This window comes from Ahaetulla prasina, chromosome 1 (genome assembly GCF_028640845.1).
Source record: "Ahaetulla prasina isolate Xishuangbanna chromosome 1, ASM2864084v1, whole genome shotgun sequence".
Classification (NCBI taxonomy): domain Eukaryota; kingdom Metazoa; phylum Chordata; class Lepidosauria; order Squamata; family Colubridae; genus Ahaetulla; species Ahaetulla prasina.
The window spans coordinates 331,390,865-331,409,899 of NC_080539.1; the positions used below are offsets into that span (position 1 = coordinate 331,390,865).

The 19,035-nt window shown below is 37.3% G+C and overlaps 1 protein-coding gene across 3 annotated transcripts in view; it reads left to right on the forward strand.

The window, feature by feature from the left end:
- The window catches only part of SLC24A4 (solute carrier family 24 member 4), a 140,275-nt gene that overhangs the window by 107,826 nt on the left and 13,414 nt on the right, over positions 1-19,035 (forward strand). Inside the window, exons 7-12 of one of the 3 annotated variants that reach the window (XM_058162589.1) lie at positions 4,872-4,946; positions 7,091-7,116; positions 7,942-7,995; positions 10,365-10,507; positions 16,536-16,705; positions 18,425-18,560. In XM_058162589.1, coding sequence (XP_058018572.1) covers positions 4,872-4,946; positions 7,091-7,116; positions 7,942-7,995; positions 10,365-10,507; positions 16,536-16,705; positions 18,425-18,560 — 604 coding nt within the window. The remainder of the gene's footprint in view (positions 1-4,871; positions 4,947-7,090; positions 7,117-7,941; positions 7,996-10,364; positions 10,508-16,535; positions 16,706-18,424; positions 18,561-19,035) is intronic. The other 2 variants (XM_058162590.1, XM_058162591.1) reach the window with 2 other exon arrangements.

Below are 19,035 nucleotides of genomic sequence, written 5' to 3' on the forward strand. Positions count from 1 at the left end.
AAATTCTTTCCTGTCTGTTGCAAAACAATTAAGGACTTTTTTCTATTCAACCATAGTTCTGATCATAATCTCCCACCCTCCCATGCCAAATGGCAATTGAAGTGAGGAAGGAAAATGTTTTAAGTATTCTCTGCAAGTGATTGTTCTAATCTTGAATGGCATTAACTGCCTAGAGCAGGGGTCTGCAAGCTTGGCTCTTTTAAGACTTGTGCACTTCAACTCCCAGAGTTGAAGTCCACAAGTCTTAAAAGAGCCAAATTTGCAGACCCCTGGCCTAGAGTCATTGAGATACAAATTAAATAAATAATGATGGTTCTAGCAAACTTTTGATGTTTTTAAAACATACATGCAAAAGGAAATGGCCTATTTTAGCCTCATGCATGTAGGTTGGCCTTCTCTTTTCATCTATAAGAGAGTTAGAGTAACTTTTCTGACCAGGTGCCCTGCAGATGTGTTAGGCTTAAAACCTCAGAATTCCCAATCAGCATGAAATAATGCATGCTCTTGATTTTTTAAAAAAACAACAGGTAAAACTTTTTTCTCCTACCTAACTGTTCCAACCTAGGCTCCCTGAGAAATCTTAAATCACATGCTTAGTCCCCAAAAAAACCTCTTTTATTTAAACCGCTGTGAATTATGTCATTCACAGCCCGTAATAATTCAAAAACATTATGTGACGAGCCCAATAGATGTATGCCACAGTCTTTCAAAATAATGCTGATAAGCACCCACTTTTGTCGCCCTTGAAACCCTGCCAGAGACCTAATTGCCAATTAGTTTTGCAAAGCCAAACGGAGCATAGACTCATCCCGGGGTGATAGCAGCCTTAGATAGGAGTATACCCAAGCAGCATCTCCCAGTTATAGATTGCAGGGAATTTAGCTGACCAAGGTACTATGGGAAATAATGTGATCAAAGAGAAATAAGGCAAAAAAAATAAGTGTGGTCAGACCTGGGTAACAGCTGAGATCTGAACCTACACTGTTGTGATAAGAATAACCAAAGGCCAACATTCTCTCCATTTTTACTACATCCTCAGATTGTCATTTATCAACCCTATTTAAAAATGACCTGAAATTATCCTTCTTATGGAAGGATGAAAGAACAACTGCAAAACAGGCTAAAGTTTAATCCCAGGAAAGGGGTTCTTTGGTTTGGGATAGGATTGTATTATCCCAGTCAAAACTGATTGGTAATCTGTGGGCCCTTCTGGACTTTCACCCCTGATGAAGGAGCAGGTGGCAGCCTTGGCTGTGAAGACTTTCACATAAACATACAGTTCCCAGCTGAGCCTTTTCACCTGCCCTCCTCTTGAGATTAGACCAGCTTCTTCCTTTTTAATCCTGTGTTCTGAAAACCCCTGGTTAAGATCTGGGTAGTCCTAAAGGCTTGGGGTGGAAACTACAGTAGGAAGGCAGTCCCCTTTCTTATGGTTTACTTATTCCTTTCGGGTACCATTTATTGCATTGTAATCTATTGCTTCATCTTTTTCTGTTTGTTATTTTGATGTACTGTTTTTAATCCTCCTATTGGAGAGTGTTTTGTAAGCCTCTCTGTGTCTCCATGGATTAGAGTGCCATATAAACCCTAGTAAATAAGTAAACAAGCATGCAAGTAAATAAATAAATAGAAGTTCTTTGCTCTGTCCGCCCAACGTTTATGAGCATTGTAGATCTTGTTGGAAGAAATATCCATCTGGGTTCAGTTCCAAGTGGGGACAAAGACACTGGAAACATGGAGGCTGCTTGGAAAGATGGTTTAATGGTGGCCAGGATCACATGGCTTGAGATCCTGAACAGAAAAGGGCTGAGATCCTGTGTGCTCCCTGGTTTTATGCTTTTTCTGAGCTTTGAACTTTCTGGGGCACAGGAAGAGTATCCTGATTGGTTGTCAGACTCCCAGGGGGTGGGGGTCTTAGCTAGCCTTGCTGGCTGGTGTAATCTTCTCAGGTGCCATGTGGTGAGTTTCAGTTGCTAGATGGGTTCTATTATGATGCAGATGATGGCCCATTGACAAAGGTGGGGGGGAGTCAGGAAGCTGCTTTGTCTTTAAAACATGTTTCTCCATTTCTCATCCAGGGAAATATATTCTGCCTTTTAAATATTTTCTAAAATATTTCATTCTTCTAGGAGGGGGGTGGGTGCTAAATTCCTACAATCTAAAGCAGACTCATGTTTAAATCGCTTAGTTACGTTCCAAATACCTTTTTTTTTTTCATGGAAAATTTAAATGTTTCCGGTAATAAACAACAGGACTAAACCAGCCAAAGTTTTACTGCCTTTATTTGATAAGTGTTATAGATAAATATTAATTCTATCTTTAGGCTCAGTGGAGGCTGGCAAACTTTTCTCAAGTGGTTGTTAAGCAAAGAAATTATTTTAACAAAATTTTGATAACTAGCTATCTATTCATTTATTTGTCAATTTGAATTTGTTCTTTATTCTGGTGTTTACATTTCAATACATTTATTTATATGCATTTTAATTGTGATTGACTAGTACCCTATCTAGCCTTTTTACTCTTTTTTTTTAAATAATACACAGATTGATTGAAATTATTCTTACTAGAATTTATTAAACTGCTTCACTTTAGCAGGATTGTGTCTGCTTCATTTATTACTCTACTTCCATTTGAAAAATCACTACAATCATTGATTTTCTTAATTTTCTGTTTCTAAATGATGTGTAAAGTGGTTTACCACATCTGTAGTGCTTTTAGCTTTGTTCTTCCAGGAGATGGACTTTTAAATTGAAGACTTTAAACAAAGTTGTTTCTGTCCCCTCACTTAATCCAATTGAAAATTGAGTAACTGCTATTTCAGTAACAATTAAATGCACTTTTTAAGCAGTATGCCACACAATAATTATGCAATTCCTTTGATTCACTGGAATTAAGTTCTTGTTAGGAACTTTTCTTACATCAGTTTGGAGCAATTCTTTTCCTGTTTAAAAGGTCTAAATTTCCTGTTTTCTGTATCTGTGCAACTGTATTCTTTTTTATGGGAAGAGGTTTTGAATGATCACTATTTTCTGATGTCTTTGGAGTATTGCTTGTTGTGTAAAAATATTTTTCTAAGTTGGAGCTTTTAAGTAGATAATAATCCTAAAAGAAACTCTTCTGGAAATTAAGGTTTATTATATAAGCTTAGCTATTTATTTGATCCTTCACCCCACTAATTATTTGGGAATATGTTTTGCATGTTATTCTAAACCATGACTAACTGTGGTTTATTGAGCATGCCGTGTTCACACATTGTGTTAAGCAAATCCAGGCAAAAATCATTGTAGCTTAGCAGAATGTGTAAAATAGCTGCTAGTAAGGCAAGAAAAAAAATATTTGCTTTGCTGGCTGAGGAACTCTGGGAGTTGAAGTCCACAAGTCTTAAAAGAGCCAGGTTTGCAGACCCCTGGGTTAAGGTTAGGGGTTAAGGTTAGGGTTAAAGTGATTGGTGAACAAAGAAAGGCTTTGTGTCACCTCAAAGTCTAACAAATTTTTGGTGTGATACTTTGGGAGAGTCTCTAATCAGAGGCTCACAAGGTTATCTGAGTGTCAAGGTAGGAAAAATCCTGTTAATTGTTATTGTAATTAAATCGGTTATTAATTGTTGGATGATAATACAGAGCACTAGGGTTTAATACCCATTTCTACACATAAGCATAATTGTCTCTATATATTCATAACTTAGAATGGCATGAACTTTCTCATTAATGTATATGGGCTACAAGCCACAAATCCTACACTACAACAAATACCTCATTCTATAAGATGCCACATTTTTCCCCCTAGCATGACCAACCCACTTAGTTCTCAGTGAATAGAGTACTTACATTTTCATTGTCTCTGACTGATTGATTGAGTTATTTATTTGATTTGTAGGCTGCCTTCTTGTAAACTTCTCTGGGTGGTTTACAAAGAATAAAAAACAAACATTTAAAAAAAATCGAACAAAATTCCAAAAATGCAGCACACCCATTGCACTGAGGGCCAAGAAACACAAAATATGATTTATTACATAGGTTCATCTTGCAACCTGCCCAACGCATGAGAACTGAAACGGGTTTTCAAGGTCCCTCCTACAGACTGGCATGGGCAGGTCCATGGAAGGGAGGATGCTGTTCTAATGGGCAGCCATGGTGACAAAGAAGACACACTTCCTATGACCCATGAAATAGCATTGTTTTATTGATAGGATTCAGAGCGTACCAGCCCTATCAGGAATTCTCATATGACTCACTGCATGATTTTGATCATGTAAAACTAGAAATTAAGATAGAACAAGATTGTGTAGAAAAATACAGGTTAAGATATAAATGTTCTCCTTCCTTAAAGAGATACCTTTTAATTAATAGCAATGCTACCTAGTAAGTGATAAGATTGTAGTGAGATGTGAATGTCTAAAAGGTAAAGGTTCCCCTCGTACATACGTGCTAGTCGTTGCCGACTCTAGGGGGCGGTGCTCATCTCCGTGTCAAAGCTGAAGAGCCAGCGTTGTCCGAAGACGTCTCCATGGTCATGTGGCCGGCATGACTCAATGCCAAAGGCGCGCTGTTACCTTCCCACCAAAGGTGGTCCCTATTTTTTCTACTTGCATTTTTACGTGCTTCCGAAACTTCTAGGTTGGCAGAAGCTGGGACAAGTAATGGGAGCTCACCCTGTTACACGGCAGCACTAGGGATTCGAACCGCTGAGCTGCCGACCTTTCGATCGACAAGCTCAACGTCCTAGCCCCTGAGCCACCGCGTCCCTCTTGTGAATGTCTGTATGAACCTTATTTCATCAGCATTGGTTGGTTTCAATCTGTGGCAAAATCTAAAATCCAAGCATTGTCAAGATAGAGTTTGCTATATGGAATAATTGTATCCTTTTTCTAGGTGGTCCGTCTCACTTGGTGGTCTGTGTGCAGGGATTCTGCCTACTACACTCTGTCTGTAGTAGTCCTTATTGTGGTAAGTTTTGTCAGTTTTCTTCATCATGTTCTGGAACATAGCTGAGTTTGAGATTTTGGTTCTTAATAGACCTCCTTATAAAAGGACTCCTTAAACACAAATATGATGTATTTTTCCATTTTAAAAATCCCGCACAAAGGATCTTGAAAACCACCCAGAGTTGGTTGGAAGACGGGTGACTATAAAAATATTTTAAGTAAATAAGTAAATATTTTAAGTAAATAAGTAAATAGATAACTAAATAAGATATTAAATGTGTATACTTTGGTCTCCCACAACCTGGTACCTTTTAGATCAGGTGAGAAGGCAACTTCCTGGAATGACCATGCTAGCTGGGAATTAAGAGCTGCATTCAAACACATAACCATCTTCATATTGTTTACATCTGCTCTTGATTTTATGTTTTTAAATGTTTTTGTTATTTTAATGTTGTAGCAGTCCAGAATAATTTACTTGAGATGGATACCTACCGTATATACTCGAGTATAAGCCGAGTTTTTCAGCACATTTTTTGTGCTGAAAAACGTCCCCTCGGCTTATACTCGGGTCTATACGGCTTATACTCGAGTTTGTTTGTTTTTTAAGCCCCTCGGCTTATACTCGAGTATATACGGCTTATACTCGAGTTTTTTTTTTTCTTTTTTTCACATTTTACCGGACGGAAGCCCTGCCGGTGCAGTGAGAGGGCGGGGGGGGGGAGCCGCCAGCCTTCTCAGCTGAGGGAGGGAGGTTTCAACGGTAGGTGCCTCATTTCCCACCCTCGGCTTATACTCGAGTCCCCAGTTTACCCCAGTTTTTGGGGTAAAATTGGGGACCTCGGCTTATACTCGGATCGGCTTATATTCGAGTATATACGGTATATAAATCTGTTAAATGAATGAAGTTGTAGAAGTTGTGAATGCTCCAATACTGGAAATTTTTAAGAAAATGTTGGATAATCATTTGTCTGAAATGGTGTAGTGTTTCCTGCTGGGCAGGGGGTTGGACTAGAAGGCCTACAAGGTCCCTTCCAACTCTCTTGTTGTTGTTGTTGTTGTTGATGTTGTTGTTGTTGTTGTTATTTAATGAATGAATAAATGAATGAATGAGTGAGTGAATGGATGAATACATGCATACATATATACATACATACATTTGGCCATTAGCAGATGGGGCAAGGGCAGTGAATCTTCTGCATTCTTTCATTGTGTTTATCAATAACTCGAAATGAACTTAAATTTCTGCACAGGCAAATTCCCAATTAGCCTGAGGTCCCAATAGTCGCATTTGGCAGTGATGACAAATAATCAGGAGCAATATTAGAAGAGACTTTGCTATCATTTCCAATTCCTAAGCAGCAGTATGATCCTGTGTAGGAAATTTAAATGACTGCTTAACCCTGCCATGATGTGACCTGGGAAAGACATCAGCTGTGAACTTTGAAAGATGTCCAGGGATGCTAAAAGTTGCTTTTAGCATTATGAACAATTGTTTTTAATTACTTTAGGGCTGGCTTTGTTCGTGATAAAAATCCATTAATTCTCCCCAAATGAGCCACCTGAAGCAGCCAAATCTTGACAACTGGCAGCCAAAAGTGATGCAGAAATGCCACCTTCCCTATAGTCTAAATTAAACTATATACCTATTTTTTCTTAGTACAAATTGTACTGAATTTTGGATCAGTGAGGTATTTGTCCTGTAAAGTTAGAAATGCAAGAACAGCATACTGCTTTTTATTTTAAGGAAATATTCTATTCTCAGGAATTACTTTATTCCAAGCATCTTCAGTGCTTTCTAATTAATGGCCTTTCAACTCCCCAACTTGACCTCAATTCTCTTCACTTGGAAGTCTTGGAGAAATAATATACCAGGAAGTTCCCAGATTTGCCGAGTTTGCTCTACCTAAAAAATGGTACTATACATTTTGCCAAGCACCAGTGTTGATGCAGCAATGAAGTGGCCTTCATTACTGAAACAATGATTCAGGACCAAAGATCAGTAGTAACTGAGAATAAAACTCCTAGCTGATTCTGCTTGGAGACCAAGCATTCTATGCTCAGCTTTGTATGTATAAATGTCACTGTGTTTTATAATGTAACCAATTTCTTTTCACCTGAATTATATAATTATTTCATTTTTTCCTTTCTTTTTCACCTTTTTTTTAGTTTATATATGATGAGAAAATTGTATGGTAAGTGGTTCTTTTCATTTCTTCATGTTGTTTGATTAAGGGAAATAAACTTGGACATGCAGAGCAAATTTGCCCTTGGAGTTGGATGGAATTATTTTTTGTAAAACTTCCAGCACATCCTCCAACTTGGATTCTTTCTGTAATTAGGATAGAAAAATAGGGAGCTATTCTGTTCTTCCTGTTACAGGTAGAGACCGATAGTTGCGGACTACTTTTATTGATGTGTCGGTAAAGCAAGAGTTTTTTGGATCTGGAAATCTCATAGCTATTTCTAATGGTTTCCTGGCACACTTTGCTTCATTCCCCTCATCAGTGATGAAAAACTATCAGCAGTTTTCAAGGATGAAGAGTCCTTCTAAAATGTGGGGGGCTTTTATGTTGTTAGCAAACCTTTATTTCAAATGGTTTATTTATTTCACGTTTTGGGGACTCTCAGCCAATTTCCCAGCTAAGGAATGATAGCCCCTAAGTATCTTTAGGTGATGTGATTCTTGTTCTGCCTTGGCAATATTTTTGAATAGAAATACGGTAGTTGAGGGTGGGGGAGACTGGTTGTACAGGTAGAAGGTAGGGATTGATTGGATTTACAAACACTATGAAGCATTGAGAGAAAAACAAATTGCAACTGGCTGCAGGAAGGAGTGAGTAAGAAGAAGTAGAAAGAGCAGATAGACGTAACAACTTCTTTGGTTTAATATATAAAGTGCTAGAAGTGGAGGGAAAGTGCTTTTGAAAGTTCTACTGATATATTCCACAAAAAATCTGTAACACTATTGCAAATGGCACTAGCCATACTACTAATTTCCTTCCTTTTATTTATTTGAGGTGGGAAAGCCTTATACTCATCATTATGTATTCCTTCTATATACTTATCATGAAGTAAGTACTCTTAACTTCTCCTCTGCGCTTTAAATATGTGTGGCTAATAGGCGTATGAGTGTGCAATGTACTTTGCTAGATAACTAAGAATAGCTCACTTTCCTTGCTTTATTGCTTCTTAATGTCCCCAACTAGTAGTGGATGTTCTGTTTAAATGTATGTTGTCTGCAATAACTTGAGGCTCATTCTTATGGGATTCTACATTTGGGCTATTGAAATTGAAGATGAACGAGAACATTCGGTCTTTATGTTAGCCTTTCACTGCCTAGTGCCCTCCAGTGTGTTGGAAGCCACTTCCATTATCACTAGCCAGCACAGCCTTTGGCAGTAGAGGTTGAGATAATGGGTACTGAAGTCCAATGTTGCATTATAAGAGCAAAGAGTATGGAATGCATCCAAGAGAAGTAATTTTCCAAGGAAACTAAGGAAGCGGCTGTATATCAGAAATATTCTACTTGTTTCTTCATATTCAAAATAGCCCATTTGAAAGAACATTGTAAGCAGCCAAGGTAAGTAATTTGTGTGTGGAGGAGTGTAGGATTGCACAAAGAAAGCTTTAATTCAAAATGGAGCATGCTTGCATTTATGGATTTGGCTTTGGAGAATTTGAATTAGCTTTTATATTGGCTATTCATCAGCTACCCTTGCAAGAAATAAAAGCTTTTCTTTTGTATTTGTATTTGCAATGCTACAGAAATAATCAACATAATTATTTTACAGCAGTGTCATAAATCATTATATCCAAATTAGAAAATATTTCAGAGGGGAGCATGGAAATAGTTCAAAAGCCTTTTTTTCTGTGATACACAGCCACCGGGATCATGCAACCAGAGTTAGAGGTACTGCTGTAAAGTTATGTTGGGTTCAAAAATAATGGCCTCTTTTGAAGGACTCGTGAATCTGGCTTCTCTCTTCTGCATATCCCTCAGAGCAACCTTGATTTTGAAAACAAAATATAGGTAGTCCTTGACTTACGACCACAACTGGGATCAGAACTTCCATTGCTAAGCAAGGCAATTTTTAAGTGAGCCATGCCCTATTTTATGATATTTTTTGTCATGGTCATTAAATCACCACATTAAGTGAGGCAGGCAGTCATTAAGCAAAACTAGCTTCTCTCATTGACTTGGCTTATCGGCAACTTGTTGCAACATTTTAGTTTCTATATATAATTTAGATATGACAATCCCATTGCCTGGTTCATAGATTTCTGTAAATATTCCCATTTTTTTGTATGATCCAAATGAAAATATAAGCACATTTGCTATTAGTGGGAGAGAAGTAACTATAACTTTAATACAGGTAGTCCTCAATTTATGATCACAATTGAGCCCAAAATTTATGTTGTTAAGTGAGAAATTTGTTAAGTGTGTTTTGCTCTGTTTTACAACTTTTCTTGCCACTCTAGTTAAGTGAATCACTGCAACGGATAAATTTGTAACATGGATGTTAAATGAATCTGGTTTCCCCATTGACTTTGCTTGTGAGAAGGTCACAAAAGGGGTTTATATGACCCCAGGACCTGTGGTGAAATCTTAACTGGTTTCCTACCAGTTCGCTGGCTCTGCATGTTTGCTGTGAGCATGCATGTGCACACCAAAAGGATCGTGTGGCTCAGCTGGGATCGTCAGAGCTTTTTTTTTTTTTTTTTTTTACTTTTAGAAGCATTTTTTTACAACCTATTTGGCCAAATCGGTTGTAAAAAAATGCTTTTAAAAGTAAAGAAAAGGCTCTGACGATCACGTGGCTCAGCTGTGATCATAAGAGCCTTTTTTTTTACCTTTAAAAACATTTTTTAAAAGAAGTGGCAAGCGGGGAAGCAGGTGACCGGGCGATTGGGTGGGCATGGGCGGGGAGGGGGGAGGGATTTTTGCTACCGGTTCTCTGAACTACCCGCCGCCATCGCTACCGCATTGGCCGATCCGGTCCGAACCGGGAGCATTTCACCTCTGCTCAGGACACTGCAACCATCATAAATATGACCTAGTTGTCAAGCATCTGGATTTTGATCACATGATCATGGGGATGCTGGGAAGCTTGTAACTGTGAAAAAACGGTCGTAAGTCACATTTCTCAGTGCTGTTATAACTTTGAATGGTCACTAAATGAACTGTTGTAAATCAAGGACTACCCATGTATGCATTGAAACTAGCAGGATCTAACAGGGCTTAATTTTGGCCAGATCATGAGGGGCCTAATTATAATGTAATCATCAGCCAGTCATGCTCAAATTAGATGGCACTTGATAAACTGATGTATAACAATCCAACTTGCTCCCAATGGTTGTGAGCACCAGAAACAGAAGAGAAGAGACCTGGAGCTATGAGCTGTTCTTTGAAACCTTAGCATTTTTCTCTTTATATTTCTAGATTCAACATGAAGATGCAGAAGTTCTTTACTATCAAAAGTATGAATGTTGGTAATGGCAACACTGTGAACAACGAACTGGAAGATGGTAATAAATATTATGACACTAGCCACGATGATCCATCCATACCATTGCTATGGAAAGGTAAGGCTAAGCAGACAAGAGCTGAGCAGAAGATCTTGGTAACAATGCTATTCACTATTAGTGATTCAAACTCTGATGGCAGACTTCCACAATCTTAAGATAAAATATTATTTATGTTTAATAAATGGGCTGGACAAACACAAGCAATCCAGGGTCACTCAACCTTCTCTCTAATTATCTGTAATTACATATTCTGGGCCATGTATTTATTTAATACAGAGCAGTAATAGCAATAGCACTTAGACTTATATACCGCTTCACAGTGCTTTAACAGCCCTCTCTAAGCGGTTTACAGAGTCAGCATATTGCCCCCAACAATCTGGATCCTCATTTTACGCACCTCAGAAGGATGGAAGGCTGAGTCAACCTTGAGCCTGGGGAGATTAGAACTGCCAAATTGCAGGCAGTCAGCAGAAGTAGCCTGCACTCTAACCACTGCACCACCATGGCTCGTAATAAGGCCGATCATATCTGTGTGGTACCCTTCTTGAGATGAATCTTAAGGTTAGATTATTCAAAAGGATGCTTTAGCAATGCTCAGGATTTTGCAGGCGATTCTAAGAAGGTGAGAGTTTTCAAATAATTTAAAAAGGAAATATTTCTTCCAGTATTAGAGTTAATGTTAGAACGAGGATCTTCAGGATCATCATAATAAGTGGAACGACTTGCCTGCAGAAGTTGTGAATGCTCCAACACTGGAAATTTTTAAGAAAATGTTGGATAACCATCTGACTGAGATGGTATAGGGTTTCCTGCCTGGGCAGGGGGTTGGACTAGAAGGCCTCCAAGGTCCCTTCCAACTCTGATGTTATGTTATGTTATATGTTATCATAATCATGCATGCTGAGTGAAAGATAAAATTGGTGCATCACTTTATTTCCAAAGGAGAAGACTTCTTAATGAAACTGTCACCTCAAAATACAGCTGGGAAACCTGAATGTAGGATATATAGAGTATAGATGGAAGTGCTTGCCTTTTTGCCATGGACAGTAGATTTTCACATTGAAAAATATCAATTTTTGTATCAAATAATTAATGAAATTCTTAACCCTTGAGGAATGGAATGGTTCTTCTGCTCCCACTTTTCTTTACACTAATATTAAATGGAAAAATGAGCATTGGTTCTTCATAATAATTCTAAAAGATCTGCTTTCTTCTGGCACTGAAAATAAGATCCTGCTCTTACAGTCTTATAACTGTCATGAGATTTGCAAGCAATAAAAGAACTAAAAAATAAATCTGTTTTTACTTTTTATCAGATATGCATTTGTCTCGCTGTGTTGCTTTCCCTGCAAGGAGAAATATTCTAGCCACTGAATAACAAATGCTTGTTATCCACGGAGTGTATTATAATATCTTGAAAAAGCATTGCATACCTGTAACCAAAATGAAGATCTTTATGTTCATAAAGAATATACACACATCTGTATCTTGTGTCTTTCAAGAGCTGAAAGATGCCTTATTTCTGTTAACTGAAATACACCATGGATTGATAAACTGCTATGGCTGTAGCCTTTTCTATAGCTTTTTTACTTTGTTAGATGAACCATCAGCTGAACCAGACTTCTCAATATTTTACCTCTGAGGGTTGCTTCCAGCAAGGATGCTTAGGATATCTGTTAATATCTCTCCAGAGTCAGCAAAGCTCTGATCTCATCCTAACCTTCTCCATTGTCTGGAGTTCAGAGGCTGATTATTGCCTGCAAAAGAGCACTTGCTCTCTGCCAACTACATTCCATGTTCTGATAGCAGGAATTCTATTACTTGAGGGTACAGATAAAAGGATGGTTTTCAGACTGCTATCTTGAAGCTTGTAAGTTTATTGCTTTCAAGAGCTACAAGGAACAAAACATTAGGGAAAAAAACTTCTGGTACAAGGTTTTCATATACACAAAGCTCTTCGCCAATGGAAAATCCAATTTCAGGCAAGTCTTCTGTGCTGGAAGATAAAACTTGTATTTTTTCAGCTAATATTTGTGCTTTTAGAATAACAGCGCAGTACCTCTGTTGTCATTGTGAAAATTGTTTATGTACTGTGGCCCAGTCAATAGAAACTCACGGTGATGAAATACATAAGCAGACTTGTATTGAATCTAGATCAAATGCCTCAAGTATGTGTCCACATTCCAGAGGACTAGCATCTTAGGGGGTTTTTTTTTGGGGGGGGGGTTTGGAGCAAAAACAAAAAGTGGTACTTTAACCTAACAAACAACAAATATTTCATGACTTTTTTTTTCATGACCCCAAGCTGTTTTTTCAGTTGCAGTTCATTCCAAAAATATCAGAATGATCAGAAGAAAAAGGGAAACTGGGGAGGGCATTTTAGCAGGCAGCTCTTGGTAGGTGGAAACGAGAAAAGCTCAGCTGTTGAAACTATTTTCTGCACAGTGATGAAATATTGGAGCTCTACAGGAGGCTGAAGTCCATTAAGGGTTTTATCAATAAACCACTTTGCAATATGCAAGCTCTTTGTGCGAAGTTTTCATTTAAGTTTTAGCACACAGTTGAGTATGCCTCTTGACTTCCATGCCATTAATTATTCTCTACAGGGCCATATCTGTAAGATGTTTATCCACTAGATTTTGTGCACTTACTCCTGCAATAATTCTTACATGCCACACATTCTCTACTAGATATATCTAACTTAATGCCCAGATGCTGCACTCCAGATCTGTTAGACTTCAACTAACTTGGGCCCCATAATTCTGGACTCATGCTGACTTGGAATTATGGAATTTAAAGGGCATCAAATTAAAGAAAGGGGGTTTAAATGTTTGGAGTGCTTTGTGTTATAACAAGTCATCTATAGAGATTAATATTCTTGGTCTCTCTTGCCTCCTCCCATTTATCAAGCATCAGGGCTGTGGTTAAAGGATAGGAGTATCTCCAATAGTGCTTCAGAAAGTTTCTAGCCAAATTCACACTCAGAATTCCTGACTCATCTCTTAAGATTCAACGAACTTACTGTGGATCAGTAGTGCAAAGATTAAATGAGGTGCAAATGGGCTTTCATCTTACAGATTTACTGATGACCAATGTGATTCTGTTTTGTGATCTGAATATAGATTATAGAATTTTTCTAAGCTTTCTTTATCTTCCGGTATCTATTGGTTAGCACATTTCCTCCTTGAAAGGCAGTCTTCCTGTTATTGTTCAATCTTTCAGTCACTTCCTACTCTTCACGATCAGGTGGACATCATAAAGCTGGGTCTTAGGGTTCTAAGTAATGCATCCACCAAAAACAGAACTCTGAGGCAAGTAGATTCTGCAAAGAACATGTTTATTGGAACCAACTGTAAAAGTTCCCAAGGTATTCACCTAGCTAAAAGAGCAAACGTTCCCCTTCCCATATGTCACCAGTCACATTGTCCAATGAATATAGCTGCCAGGCTGCTTGGTCACTCTTCTCCTCCTTCAGTAGCCACCTGTTGAGATGACCTTGATTCCCACAGGAAAACTTTTTGTTTTGACTATCTCCTCCCCTCCCTTCCTCCTTTCAAAGTTTGTGGCAACTATGAGGCAGGAAAACATGGCTTCAGCCAGGTCAGCTTCAGAGTTGACACTGGGATTGTCTGTCAGTAACTGCTTCCTTGAGTTCTTGTAAATTCATACTTGTGTTCTCAGTAATAATATCTACCTATTTTCTGTTGGGTTTGTTTTCAATTACCTTCAATTTTTCCAGCATCAAGGTCTACTCCAATGATTCTTGCCTTTGTGTGCAGTTCCAAAAGATTTAAATTTTTGTTTCATTATTAATTTTTCCAGTGAGCAGCCAAATTCTATATCATCTAGTAATGAGATTTTTCTTCTTAGAATCCAGGCGTTCTCACATATTTTCTCTATCCCGTAGTTCAAAAACATCTATTTTAATATGTTTCTATATCTGTAATAGTCTTTCCTTAAAGTAGCAAACAACTCCTTATTTCACGGTTTCTACTAGTATCCCTATGAATTTTTGGGTTTAGAAAAGTAAAATAAAAGTAAAAGTAAAATTTCTTTTTTTATATACTAGTTTGACATTGTATACTGACTTACTCTTAGGGGCTTTTGTAATATTGAGAAGAAAACCAGCTTTTTGCACTCTTTTCCATCTTTAATAAGGTAAAGTCCTATTTAGTTTTCCTTATTTCCAGCCGTCAAAGTGGTATCATCAGCATATTAAAGTTGTTGATGTTTCTCCAGCAATTTTAATATGTTTTCTTATAAATGCCTACAACAAAGTCATCTATAGAGATTAATATTCTTGCTGTCTCTTGCCTCCTCCCATTTAACAAATATTTGTCTTCTAATTCAGCATTTTTCAAGATATATTCTGCAGATAAGTTAAATAAATAAAATATAGTCCTCTTCCAATTTTGAATCATTTCATTTTCCCATGATTCATTTGAACTGTGGCTTCTTCAGTAGGCTGATTAATTTGTCCACTATACCCATGTTTTATCCACAGTGATTAATCCACTGTGTATGATAATACACAGTCAAAAGCCATTGTATAATTATTAAAGCAAAAAAATATGTCTCTTTGGAATGTTTCCATAATTGTAATACCTGTTTCTACATATAAATGGGCAGATGTCATTTCCAACCATAGAGAATCTTTTTAAAGCAGGTATTAACCCAAAAGAGGCTGGTCAAAAATGCTTTTGGTCCCTGCATATACTGGTACTAACCTTCTCCTGTACATGTGTCAATTTGTTTACAAATTTTAGTATCAGCATCATCATTCAAAAGGCACTGCTTAAGTGTCAGCTGGGGAAATGGGAAGGCGAAATCTTCAGTCCACTTTCCTACTATATTAGCAATTATGTAATGGCTTATATAGTGGATAATCTGCCCACAGCAGCTCACATCATCAGGTTGCTAAAGTCCCATTTCTTCATGTTCATTAACCTGCAAGTGTAAATTAGTTAATTGGTTATACACAATCAAAAATGAATGTGATCTTCTGGAATCTTCCTTGTTTACTTGTCCAGCCCAAGCCTGAATCTCATTCCTGCAACTGCAGGAACCTGCCATCAGAATTCAGCCATGGTGAATGTGTGGAAAACATTGTTCTAATCATAATTCATAGCCCAAAAGAAAATAATAATTTTAAGCTCTTTTTCCTTGATTACCTTTTCTGTCTTTTTTCTTTTAAAATCACAGACCTGCGGCTGTCATGCGTGAGATTTTTCTGGCGAATCGTCTTTAATTGTGTGGCTTGAATGAATGTTTTCCTCAGATTTTTATGCCTTCAAATTGAATATTATGTACTAATGGTTGGTTGGTTTTAACAAACTATTCCGTTTCTTCTTAACATAAATAAACTGATTGTGTATTGCAAATGTGTATTCTAACACATACAGTGTGTCTCCTGTCTGCTCAGCCTTACTGTGCTTGCTGTTTCTAGCTGATAGCATTTGTTGTTCATTTTCGTGCATTGATTGTTGCTTCCTTTTACTAATACTTAACAATTGCATGTTATATCTCTTGGCCTAGAACAGAAATCAGTATAGTATAATGTAGTTTTCTGGGCAAAAATAAGGAAGTAGTTGTTATTATTGTCTTCTTTCTAGGGAAAGAAAGAAGAAACTGAGGATAATAAATCTGCTTATTTGATTATCAGGAAGAAATGTTATATTTTAAAGAATTTAAGGGAATTGTGTAGTGCTATATAGCCAGCATAGAATAAGCATATATATATAGAGAGAGAGATAATCATTATAGTAACATTTTAAATACTACTGTTGAAAAATAAAGCAAGACGATTCATGAGTGAAGATCACAGTCTAAGAGGAAAACAGTTTATTTCCTCATAAAGCCAGTATACTTTCTGAAAATAAATGGACAAATATATGCATGTCAAATAGGACAAATGTCCTATTTGACATGCATTCTATTTTGACTACAGATGAGAAATTGAATTGTTTAATTTTTTTTTTGAAGCATCAGATTACATGCCCTCTGAGTTACTCAAAAGGAGCATTATAAACAAATGTGGATAAAAGTATAGAAAATTACAATTATTAATTGGCATTGTGGTCACTAGTGAAAGGAACACAAGAACCTGGACGCAATTCTGTGGTGATGGTCGATGAGATTATTTGTTCCAGTCCTCCGAAATACCGTTTCCCTGAAGCTGGCTTGCGAATAATGATTACCAACAAATTTGGGCCAAGAACCAGACTACGGATGGCAAGCAGATTAATTATTAATGAGGTGAGTCCAGAGTGGAGAAAATAATTAAAACCTTGACTAGATTAGCCAATTACTTTTACAAGTCCTAGTCATTTAATTCCTACTATGTTCTGTTCTTAAAGTAATTAATTCATAGCCTAAGGCATTTAGAGCTCTCAAAAAATTACATGCATTTATATTTCAATTTACAAATTGAACTATTTCATAAATTATATTTATAATCGAATTATATTACAATTTAAATTAAATTAAAGTCAAGTAAATAAAATTGAAATTATATAAATTTCAATAAAGTATTGAAAATTTCAATTTACAAATTGAAGCTATAAAAAATAGAAATAAATCCTCATGCTGGTTGATGGGAATTTTTTTTCCAAAGGTAAAGACTTATCAAAGGGACTTACCATTAAAATACACAGTAGTTGACGCTGGAGTCCTAGTGCTGCGAGTCAGGGAGAACTCCTGTTACTCGTTCAGCTTCTGTCCACCTAAGAGTTTGAAAGCATTTTTAATGCAAGTAGATAAAATACCACTTTGGTGTGGGGGATGAGCTGGTTCTCCATACAGGAAGGCAGATTCCTGCCCTGTGCGCCTTCCTGGCTGTGTCACTCCTTTGCAAGGTGGCTCTGGTAAAGGGAGAGGACCTTGAATGACGCTGGAGAAAGAGCCGCTCGTCTTTCTTTCTGGTGTGGTGTACCATGGGAAGCGCACGATCATTTCCTACAAGAGAGCTTGTACCTTGGCAATTAAACTACTACTCTGCAATTGTAATGTAGCCTCCTGGCTAATGTAACAATAATAAATAATAATTATTATTTATTATCAGTCTTACATATTGGAAAAAAGAACCCAAACACTAAGTACAAGCTTGATGGACATTACCTTACTGATGACCCCCACCCTGTAAAAGACCTTGGAGTTTTCATATCAAATGATCTAAGTGCCAAAGCCCATTGCAACTACATAGCAAAAAAGGCTCTAAGAGTTGTAAACCTAATTTTGCATAGCTTCTTTTCCAAAAACACTACACTACTAACCAGAGCATACAAAACATTTGCAAGACCCATTCTTGAATACAGCTCACCTGTCTGGAACCCATACCACATTCTGACATTAATACAATTGAACGAGTCCAGAAATATTTTACAAGAAGAGTTCTCTGCTCCTCTATAAACAACAAAATACCTTATACCACCAGACTTGAAATCCTGGGATTAGAAAACTTAGAACTCTGCCGACTCCGACATGACCTGTGTTTAACACACAAAATCATCTATTGCAATGTCCTTCCTGTTAAAGACTATTTCAGTTTAAATTGCAATAACACAAGAGCAAATAATAGATTCAAACTGAATGTTAACCGCTTCAATCTTGATTGCAGAAAATATGACTTTTGTAACAGAGTTGTCAACGCTTGGAACACACTACCTGACTCTGTGGTCTCTTCTCAAACTCCCAAAAGTTTTAACCAAAAACTGTCTACCATTGACCTCACCCCATTCCTAAAAGGACTATAAGGGGCGTGCATAAGTGCACAAAAGTGCCTACCGTTCCTGTCCTATTGTTTTTCTTTCATTATATGTGCTTGTATATAATGTTGTGACAAAAAAAATATTAATTGGAATACTAGCTTCTTAGAATTCAAAAGCCCAGGTAAATAAATAAACAAACAAACCATATCCAGGTGTTTAAAGAGCAGTATGCTCTTAAAGTCATTGGGCTTTTTTCTGTACATTTTAGCGTCAGCGTCTAATTCATTCTTCCAATGGCCAGTTGATTCAGAATGGAAGACATGAGAATATTGAAAATGGGGCCATCCATGCTGACAACCAAGAAGGAACAGAACACATTGCCCTGTCTCCATTCTCACCACCAGGTAAATATTTATTATGGAATAAACAAGAGAGCAAGAACATTTCTCTAGGAAAACCCTGCCAAAGAATTAGGGCTACAAAAAAGAATGCCACTTTTTCCATTAGAGTTGGGAATTTTGGGAGTTGAAGTCTACAAACCTGAAAATTGACAAGTTTGAAAAAAACTAGAGTTGACCTATGGAATATCCATGGAGATTCTCAGTAAACCAGGTCACGGTTGTCCCAAATACGTTTTTTCAAAAGGCAGTTGGACTTTCTTTCTTTGTCCTTGAAGATGTTTTGCTTCTCATCTAAGAAGCTTTTCAGTTCTGACTGAATGGTGGAGAATGGAAAGATGACTGCAAAGAATATAAAATAGAGAAAGTCCAGTTGCCTTTTGAAAAAGCCCCTTTGGGAACAACCTGTGAAATCATTTCTTAGGTCTTCTAGAACAGTGTATCTAAATCTCAGCAACATTAAGATGTATGGACTTCAACT